At 37.5% G+C, this 10,417-nt stretch overlaps 3 protein-coding genes across 3 annotated transcripts; all 3 read left to right on the plus strand.

The window, feature by feature from the left end:
* Window positions 1-1,671: 1,671 nt before the first annotated feature.
* On the plus strand, window positions 1,672-4,080 carry LOC129001088 (uncharacterized). The gene has a single exon (XM_054428262.1). It carries the CDS (start codon window positions 1,672-1,674, stop codon window positions 4,078-4,080), a length of 2,409 nt encoding a protein of 802 aa, XP_054284237.1.
* Window positions 4,081-4,191: 111 nt separating this feature from the next.
* Window positions 4,192-5,439, plus strand: LOC129001099 (uncharacterized). The gene has a single exon (XM_054428274.1). The coding sequence runs from the start codon at window positions 4,192-4,194 to the stop codon at window positions 5,437-5,439; it is 1,248 nt and encodes a 415-aa protein (XP_054284249.1).
* A 574-nt stretch (window positions 5,440-6,013) lies between these two features.
* Window positions 6,014-6,976, plus strand: LOC129001106 (uncharacterized). Its single transcript, XM_054428288.1, has one exon. It carries the CDS (start codon window positions 6,014-6,016, stop codon window positions 6,974-6,976), a length of 963 nt encoding a protein of 320 aa, XP_054284263.1.
* The last annotated feature ends 3,441 nt before the right edge of the window (window positions 6,977-10,417 follow it).

Consider the following 10,417-nt stretch of genomic DNA (forward strand, 5'->3'; position numbering starts at 1 on the left):
GAGATACATCTGACAGAGAAGAGCGCGACCGCAGCTTCGTTCGCAAACAGCGCGAATGGGATGCTGAGTCGAGAGACGTTGGACCTTCCCGTATATGTTATCCGATTGTGGGGGGAAAGGCTGCACAGCGGGATCTATTTATTCGTAACCCAGTATTTTCAGACCCCCGGCATTTTCAAGTCTATAAGTTTAAAATGAGAAAAGTCGCCAGCTCGAACTATCTGTCCTGCCATGGCACGGACAGATAGTTTTCTGTGGGACAGCTTTCTTCGCGTGGGATAGGCGGCTATAATCGAGTCTCATTTAGCGGAGACCGGTGTAGTCTTCACGTCGCAGAACATTGACACGATAAAGATCGTTCTTGCTCGGCCTTATATTACTGGATACCCTCCAGATGTGGATAAGGTTAAGTAAATAGAGGTTCGGCGTGTCCCAATCCCAATACACTAACGCAGTGTCCGTAAGAATGGTATGCCTGGTAGGTTGGTGTGAGTCCACGGACCGAGGAAGCATTCTACACCTGCCAATAAAAAAAAAGGATTTCCACCTACCTCCAAAACAATTTAAGTGTTTCGATGTATAATCAGCATTTTTATATAATATACTAATAGTGTTGATGTGCTAATATACTAATCTTCGTTGCTGTTAAGAGAGCTATACACTTACTCACGTTCGTCAGTTTCTTTGTATCGTTAATAGTAATGCAATAAAGTGTTGTATGGTTACAATTAAATTTAAATGTTATATAAGTCAGTGATGTTATTTTACAACAATCCAGAACTTCAGTAGTATTTCACTCACCAGTACTTGACCCTTTGAACAATAGACGTCTTCAACGAACAGGTCGGGGAGAAACGAAGAAGGTTTAATTAACTTGACGTTAAGTGTCTCTTGTCCTCAGTTCTTAATTAACCTTATGTGTTTCTTGATGAACAATTTACCCGTGTTAATTGTTCTGTAATTTGTCATCTTTAAACATGAAAAATACAAAACCAGTCTTGTCACGAGCCATACAAAGCATTCATTTTTCTGCTAAGATGGTTTGAGTACAAATTGGACTATTTATATTCAGCAAACCTATTCGTAAGCCTAACCTTTCCCAGCTATAGCTACGAGATTCTCTTATCGGGATTCTGCACCTGGTTACCCTACTTGAAAATGTTTGAACAAACTAAAGCTTTAGAAGCTTTTCCGCTTTGAAACAAAAAATTGGAATATTCTGGGAAACTATCTAAAAAGAAATCTTTAAACTGGTTGTTCAGTAAACTTTAACCATTCATATTATTTAACACTCTATGTTTTATTTAATGTACATCTCTTTTCCTTGCAACTAACATGTGTTCTTAATCAAATTAAATTATTCTCTATTGCTAACACATGTTGTGTATCAAAAAGTAAATAAAACAGTGCTTGTTCTCCTATCCCAAAAGTGTGTTCATTTTTTTTTCTCCTCTTATAATCTCCATTTAATTTCATTCTCTACAAATCATTCATTGGTCCTTCGAGCCGGATTTTGAATTTCAGTCTTTGGATTCAATTTTCAGAACACTTTCAAGCTATCGAAATATCTTTATTTTATCATTCAATCTCTTTATGTTTCTCCCCACTCTCATAGTGTCACAAACTCTATCTAATTCTTAGTAAAGTTTCACTCCATTTGTTTTGTCCAATATGGCTACCAGATCAATTTCACTCTCAAACTTCAACAAATCAACCCTTCTCATACAAAATTCTTTTGAAAAGATTCTCAAATCTGTACAAGAGCTTGAAACACTTTCCCCCTCAATCTTGTCAGTGATACAAATCAGAACTTTAAACAACTTCTCGAACCAGTTAGAAAAGAAACATGAAGCCTATGAAAATTACCTGGAAAGAGCCTTGGAACATATATCAGAAGAATTAGATTTGGATGCAGTAAGTGACACTGAAGACAAACTGCGACTGCTATTCGTCGAAGCCAAGTCTCGGATTGAAGCCCTTCTCCAACAGCAGCCGCAAGATGTTCCAGAAGAAAGTAAAGATTCAACAAGAATTAGTGACATCTCAGCTTCATCATCTGCTCACGTAAGACTCCCAAAACTAGACCTCATCACGTTTGATGGTTCTCCTCTACAGTGGGTAAGTTTCATCAACTTATTTGACACTAGCATCCATCTGAATGAAAGCATTTCAAACGTCACTAAATTTCAATATCTTCTCAGCGTGCTCAAAAATGAACCACTAAATCTCGTAAAAGCTTTCAGTATCACTTCAGCCAATTACTCAATTGCCTATCAGCTCCTCAGAGACAGATACCACAACACCCGAAGGTTAACTACACTTCACCTCAACAAACTGATCGACCTACCGGACATTTCCTCTACCTCAAACAAATGTCTCAGAACGTTCCTCAACTTGTTTTATGAACACACAGAAGCACTTAAAGCTCTTGACTGTGACATTACTTCTAACTCTAACCCTCTGTTGTCCACCATACTCTTACGAAAACTAGACAATGACCTTCTAAAACAACTAGAGGCTTTTAGAATTAATATAAAATGCGAAACACATTCTCTACCAGAAGTAGTCGAAATAGTCAAGTTTCTTAATCAAGAGTGTAACCAAATGGAAGACGCTGTGTTACATACCAAGTTTGCTCAAAGTACGAACAACCACAATTCAAATTTTAAACCCAAATCTTTCACATCCAAGCCCTCTTTCATTCAAGCTCAGAAAGTTACAATGGTCTCTACTCCAACTCCATCAAATCAAGACAACTCAAAAAATCCTTTCTCATTTCCCTGCTTTGTCTGCTCATCAACTGGCCACAAGGTTTATGCTTGTCCTAGCTTTCTCTCTCTTTCTTCAAATGAACGTTTTAAAACCGTAAAGGACAACAACAGATGTGTCTCTTGCCTCGGAAAACATGATGTTAAAACATGTAAGTCTAAAGCATCTTGCTTCAAATGCCACAAACGTCATCACACCTTACTTCATTTTGAACATGACAAGACATCTCAAGGTTCTACATCATCACAACCATCAACCACTCATGTTTCGAATGAAAAACCTACCGTACCTCTTTGCTCACAGGAAGCCAGTCCTGCTAATCAAATCCCTAAAACTGTAATTTTAGGCACAACACTGGTTAAAGTTACTGCTCAAAATAACGTTTCTCATGTGTTCAGAGCATTGATTGATAGTGGCAGCATGTGTGATTTTATTAGTGAAAAAGCTGCTCAACTACTGAATGCACCTCGTTTCAAATCCAACTTACAAGTAGTTGGTCTTTCTCAATCTCCAACTCTCACAAAGGGTATTGTGAACCTCACTGTTAACACACTGGCAGGAAAATTAGTTGCATCCAACCATGAAGTGCACATACTTGATAAAATATCTGTCAATCTCCCTAGATCTCAAATATCACAAAGAGTTCTATTGAAAGTAAAACCTTACCCCCTTGCTGATCCCAGCTTCCACTTATCAGGGCCCATTGACATGCTGATTGGAGCTTCTCTCTTCCCTCTTCTTTTAACGAATGAAAACTATTCTCTCGGCCCTAACATGCCTAACATGATGGGAACTCACTTTGGCTTTGTTGTTATGGGGAATGCACCTTGTTCAACCGATTCCCAGCCTGCCAACACTCCATCCATCTCTCTGCTCTCAACGGTTGACAACGAATTGCATAACTCTCTACAGAAATTTTGGAAATTAGAGGAATTATCTGTACCCTCAAAGATATCGGTTGAAGAGCAACAGTGTGAAGATCTGTTTAAAGCTACCCACTCTAGGGACGAAAATGGCCGTTACTTAGTTCAGCTACCATTTAAAGAAAATCATCCACCTTTAGGATCTTCCAAACTCATCGCAGAACGACGTTTTCACTCACTTGAACGACGTTTTACACTCTCTCCTGATTTGTATAAATCTTACTCTGACAATATAAATGAACACATCTCTCAAGGTCATATGGTAAAACTACCTCATCTAGATATCAACTCTCCTCACTATTTCTTGCCACACCATGCAGTTGTGAAACCATCCAGTACCTCAACTAAACTCCGAATCGTTTATGATGCAAGCTGCAAAACCAGCTGAATTTCCCTCAATGATTCTCTCATGACCGGCCCTAAATTACAGACCAACATTTGTGATATATTGCTACATTTCAGAATACACAATATCGTTTTCACTTGCGATATTCGCCAAATGTATCTTCAAATCTTAATCAAACCTTCCGATCAACTGTTCCAACTCGTCTTGTGGCGTGACAATCCCTCTGAAGATATATCCACATACAAACTCACTCGAGTGACTTTTGGAGTAAATAGCTCACCCTACTTAGCGATTCGTACCCTCCACCAGTTAGCTGAAGACGAAGGTAAAGACTTCCCTGAAGCAGCAAATGTCTTGCGCACTCAGACTTACGTAGACGACATTGTAACTGGAGCAGACACGGTAGATGAAGCAAAGAACCTTCAAAATCAACTCATTCAACTACTCAACCGTGGACACTTTGAACTTCGAAAATGGACTTCAAATTCTCCCGAGCTTCTTCAGTCTCTTCCAGACACTCATAAAGACTCTCCAGTCTTTCTTGAAAATACACCTGATCCCCATTTCTCAATTCTTGGCCTACACTGGTCTCCAGACTCGGACAATTTTTCATTTCATCTCAACCTACCGCCAAAAACACTAACTAAACGTCACGTTCTCAGTCTAGTCGCTAAAATATACGATCCTTGTGGATTTCTTAGCCCATGTACTATGACAGCGAAATGTTTTATTCAACTTCTCTGGACGACCGGTCTACAATGGGATGAACCTCTCACTCCAGAACTTAGTGCAATTTGGAGTAACTTTATCTCAGCGATACCAGCACTTGCAGACATTCAGATCCCTAGAGCATTGAAAATCTCTCCAAATTCTAGTGTTGAACTTCACGGCTTCTCAGACGCCTCTGAACGTGGGTTTTCAGCTGTTGTCTATGTACGATGTTCCCAACCCAACGGAGAAGTGACTACACGTATGGTTTTATCTAAAACTAGAGTCGCCCCTCTCAAGAAGGTGACTCTTCCACGATTAGAACTCTGCGCTGCCCACTTATTAGCTCAACTCGTAAACTTCTGTTGTTCTTCATTCAAACCCTTAATTTCACTCAACCAATGTTATTTGTGGTGTGATTCTTCAGTAACCTTGACATGGCTTCAAACTCCATCTTACAGGCTGAAAACATTCGTGGCTAACAGAGTCGCCCAAACACAAGAACTTGTCCCCTATCACTGTTGGCGTTACATCCCTAGCAAGGAAAACCCTGCTGATTGTGCTTCAAGATGTATTCTAGCCACTGAGCTTGTGTCTCACCCCCTTTGGTGGTCAGGGCCTTCTTGGCTTTCTCTTCCCCCTTCAAACTGGCCTGATGTAACTTTTTCACCTACAGATCTCAACATTAGATGAAGTAAAACACACTCCTCTAACTGTACTTGTGTCAACTACCACTGAATCTACGCTGACCAATCTTCTCATTAAATATTCTTCATGGGAACGACTTCTTAGGATTTTTGCTTACGTCCTTCGTTTCATACACAACTGTAAAGGTTCTGAAAAACGCCAAGGTTTCATCTCAACACAGGAACTGAAAGACACAAAATATCACATTTTTAAACTTGTACAAAAAGAAGTATTCACAGAAGAAATCAACTGCCTCAAACGGAAATCATTTTGCTCCACTCGTTTACAACGTCTTTCACCTTTCATTGACTCATTTGGATTATTGCGTGTTGGAGGACGTCTTTCTCAGACATCACTTCCTGAAGATGCTCGACATCCCATTATTCTGCCAAAAAAGCATCATGTGGTAAATCTCCTCATTGACCACTACCATATCTACAATCTTCATTCAGGCCCTCAGCTTACTCAAGCATTACTTTACAAACATGTTTGGATACTGTCTGTCCGTTGTGCCATACGCTCTCGTATCCATAAATGTGTCAGATGTTTCAAAGTCAAACCTAGAAATGTGTGTCCTCTCATGGCTGATCTCCCTCAGTCTCGTGTAACTCCTGCTCGACCTTTCCTCCACACCGGCATAGATTATGCAGGGCCTTTTACTGTTAAAATCTTCAACCTCAAGGCAGTGAGACACATAAAGTCATACTTTTGTACTTTCATCTGCCTCGTCACGAAAGCTGTACATTTGGAAGTAGTAACAGACCTAACGACTGAATCTTTCATTGCTGCAATGACTCGATTTGTATCTCGCAGAGGACATTCTTCCGACATTTACTCGGATTGTGGGTCCAACTTCATTGGTGCTGACTCTACCCTACGCAAGATTGTTGAAAAATCTCTTTATTGTCAAGACTCCAAACGGAAGATTCAACGATTCTCTTCACTTAAAGGCATCAATTTTCATTTTAATCCACCAGCCGCTCCGCATCAAGGAGGATTGTGGGAATCGTCTGTAAAGAATGTGAAACATCATCTCCGTCGAGTAATGGGAAACTCAGTCTTAACACTCATTGAATTCATCACATTGTTGACCCAAATCGAAGCAATGCTCAATTCCCGACCACTGACACCTCTTTCAAATGATCCTTCGGATCTCGCAGCACTGACTCCCGGACACTTCCTGATTGGTGCACCCCTCACAGCAGTACCTGAACCTAATCTCCTGACAGTTCCTGAAAACCGTCTCAAGCAATGGCAGCTAGTTCAAGCATTTCATCAACGCATATGGCATAGATGGCACCTAGAATACTTAAACAACTTGCAACAACGTACCAAGTGGACTCGGAAATCAAAAAATCTTGAAGTGGGTGACCTTGTTTTGGTACATATGGACTCACCACCTCTCTCGTGGCCTCTCGCTCGAATTACAGCAGTTCATCCAGGGGCTGATGGGGTTGTGCGAGTGATAGACTTAAAAACATCAAGTGGCAACCTCAGAAGATCTGCCCACAAAGTGTTTCCCCTGCCAACTGTGGATTCGTGAACTGTTTTTGTTGAATCCATTGGGGATTCAAGGCCCCCGGTATGTTCAGTAAACTTTAACCATTCATATTATTTAACACTCTATGTTTTATTTAATGTACATCTCTTTTCCTTGCAACTAACATGTGTTCTTAATCAAATTAAATTATTCTCTATTGCTAACACATGTTGTGTATCAAAAAGTAAATAAAACAGTGCTTGTTCTCCTATCCCAAAAGTGAGTTCATTTTTTTTCTCCTCTTATAATCTCCATTTAATTTCATTCTCTACAAATCATTCACTGGTTGAATGTTTTACACCTACCAAATACAAACAAACTTGAATATTTAGCTTGAAAATAACCAAACCGGTTCTTGTAAACTGTTTATGCAAACTAAAATGCTTTACATTTCTTAGATAACCACGGAACAGCGTGTCTACTCCCATGCAAATCGTTTAAGATAAACAAACGAAGATACCCAAAAAATATACTATTATAAGGTACCTACTATAGTTCGGCCGCATAGAAAACGACCTGCGTGCTAATGCTAAACCAATGCTAGAGGAGGTCGCTTTCTAAGCGGCCGAACTATACTTAGTTAAACTTAAGGTCCAGGAGCTACATAATGAATTTCAAACACTCTTAAAATTACATAAACTGTTTTTTATATATTTTCTCATAGAAACATCCAATGGAAGTAACTACTTAAAATAAACTAAATGCGTTCAAAAGATCACGGTTTATTATAATGTAACAATATTACTGCATAATTAGACTAACGTGGTCTAGTTAAAGCTTTTATATGAACAGTTAATTAAACCTTAGTTTGTAATAAACACGGAATTCACTGTCTAGACAATCTATATATTAATAGGCAAGCATGTTTCTTTAAAACCTTTTTCTCAGCTCGTGAGCATCGCATGGTAAATCTACGCATACTGTTAGAAATATATTTTCCTGTAGATATGCAGGATTATTTTATAAAATAAAATTGGCTCAAAAATAAGCAAGAAAATACATTTTAAAATTTACATGAGCCTTATGGGTTGCCATGCTGGTGACGAAATATAAACAGAACATCAAAATAAATTAAGGAAATTCCAATCACGTGTTTTATTTGGAGTGTGGGGTGAAAATAGAGAGTGTACATCGACAATTTTTGGTTGAGCCTTGAACCACTGGACGATCTCTAGTAATACTTAATAGGGAACTTTTTAAAGTAATAATTAACTATCTTTAATTGTTATGGACATCGATCACAATTATCAACCAACCCTTGAATTCAAAGGCTCTGACAGAATTCAGTCCCGAGAAGATTTTGTTGATTTTAACCACAAACCATGGATGACGAATAAAAATCTCGTTTGTAGTTTGTGCAATTCTTGAGAATAATATGAAACAGTTTATCATTTTGTTTATATATGCCCTATTTTTAGGTAATATAAGGGAGTATTGGTTTGGAAAACGAAACATAAATTGGGAAGAACACGTACATGGACATTACTCCATTACTGTATATGTGTGGGAGTAGTGTGGGTATTAATAAAGGGTAGGGATTGGCGTAAATTAACAAATAAAACGATATGAGAGAGGCGTGGAGAAGGAGATGGGATTTAATTAGAGAATTATAAATAAATCAATTTAAATTTTTAATGTTAAATGTTAATGTTAACATTTTTTTATTAAATTTTTTTTATTCTTTCCTTTCATTCAAAATTCTATATTTAAGCAAACAATCTATGTATATATTAATTACGTAAGCCGATTCTTTGCGGCAAAATCGTAGAATGACGGGGGAGGGCTCAAATTAAAGGTCTCAACCCCGTGACGGCGGGAAAAATAGTGAAATTCCCATAAAGTTACCAAAAAACGAGATATAACGTAAAATGTTCTCCATAAGAATAGCATTAGAAGCCATTTACTGCTGATTTTTGTTTACTATAATACAGCTGATTGTGATTTATCATTAAGAAACTAAGCAATATTACATTTGGATTACTCATTTGCCAGTCAATTCCGCAATGTAATTTATACTATATAAAACCAACTATATAAAGGGATAACGTAACCCATAATAATCAAGACATTTTAGTTATGTCAAAGTCGAAATAAATTGTTTTCAAGATTAACGAAACAATTCCAGATTAAATGAAGATCTTCTTTTTGTTTTGATTTCAAAACATATGTTTAAGATTTATTCCACACTTTTTTGTAAATTTACTAACATTTATATTGACATTTATTGTAGTGTTTAATCATTATTTTGTATGAAGTGGAATAACCTCAAGGTTTACTCTTAGAAAACAATTTGGGAATAAAGATGAAGTAGGTTCTTACAGGTATTTGTTCATTAAGTACTTAAGTGCTTTGTTGATCCAAGCAAAAAAAGGTTCAAATAATATAGCCTAGCATGCACGGCAGTAAAGGGAGAACCTATATATTTAACAGTAGAACATAGAGGTAATTTCCGTTTCTTAAAACTAACCAAAAATATTAATGTCGTGATTAGTTTCGATAACTGGGTAATGGAACCCTAACCAGTCGCAAAATAGTTAGTAATTAGACGTTGAATAGGCTCTTTTTTGGTAGAATGTGTAAATCAATCGCACCTTTAGGAGGATACCACCACATATACTTACACTAGGCTAATAGTGGTTTTCTTAAATGCTGATCAGAAACAAATTTAGGGTTAAGTTCTGTCAACCGGATGCCTTTACTTAAGGCTTTTGTTAAACCTTTACAAAATGAGCATAGACTTAGTAATAATAACTGGGTAGGGTTAGGAATGCTAATTTAGCGGTTTTGACCAAGAACTAAGTTTATTTCAACACACCATTTTTTACCTTTTCCTATTTCACGAAGACAATTTCCAATACTGTATTTCAATCAGGGAAGCCTTTTTATCAACTTTAACCAAAAAACCAAAGCTACCTTGATAAACTAATATTTGAGCGGAGCGAGCGAAGCGAGCGAAGCTCTTTTGGATCAACTTCAATGCAAACAATATAACACCATCACTCAATAACGGCTGAACACATTTCAGCCAAACTTAACAAGACTACTTAGACTAATAATGAGATGGTTTGTAAACAAACAAATTTCAATTAGATAATGCTAATGCAATTTAAAACGAATTTAAAATTTAAAATTTTTAACATTGGGCTTATGGGACTAAAGTAGCTATGACAGTTTTTTTGTTTACAAGAAAAATGTAAACAAGAGAATCATAAGGTATTTCTGAACTTTCTATACTTGTCTTTTAAACGATTTTAAACCATTCCTATGATTTTAATAAACAAGAAAATGCCGTTAAAACATTTTTTTAAGGCACGGAATTCACTGAAAATCGAGAAAATATACTGAACTACTTTCTCAATGCGCGGAGCATAAACAAGGAGCGGAGGGATACGGACCGGTGACTACTCTCTTGGGAACCTATTTGTGTTGCCAGCTGATTAGAAA

Source organism: Macrosteles quadrilineatus, unplaced genomic scaffold (genome assembly GCF_028750875.1).
Source record: "Macrosteles quadrilineatus isolate MER2022 unplaced genomic scaffold, UCM_ALF_1.0 Scaffold_1__1_contigs__length_201487025, whole genome shotgun sequence".
In the NCBI taxonomy this organism is placed as follows: domain Eukaryota; kingdom Metazoa; phylum Arthropoda; class Insecta; order Hemiptera; family Cicadellidae; genus Macrosteles; species Macrosteles quadrilineatus.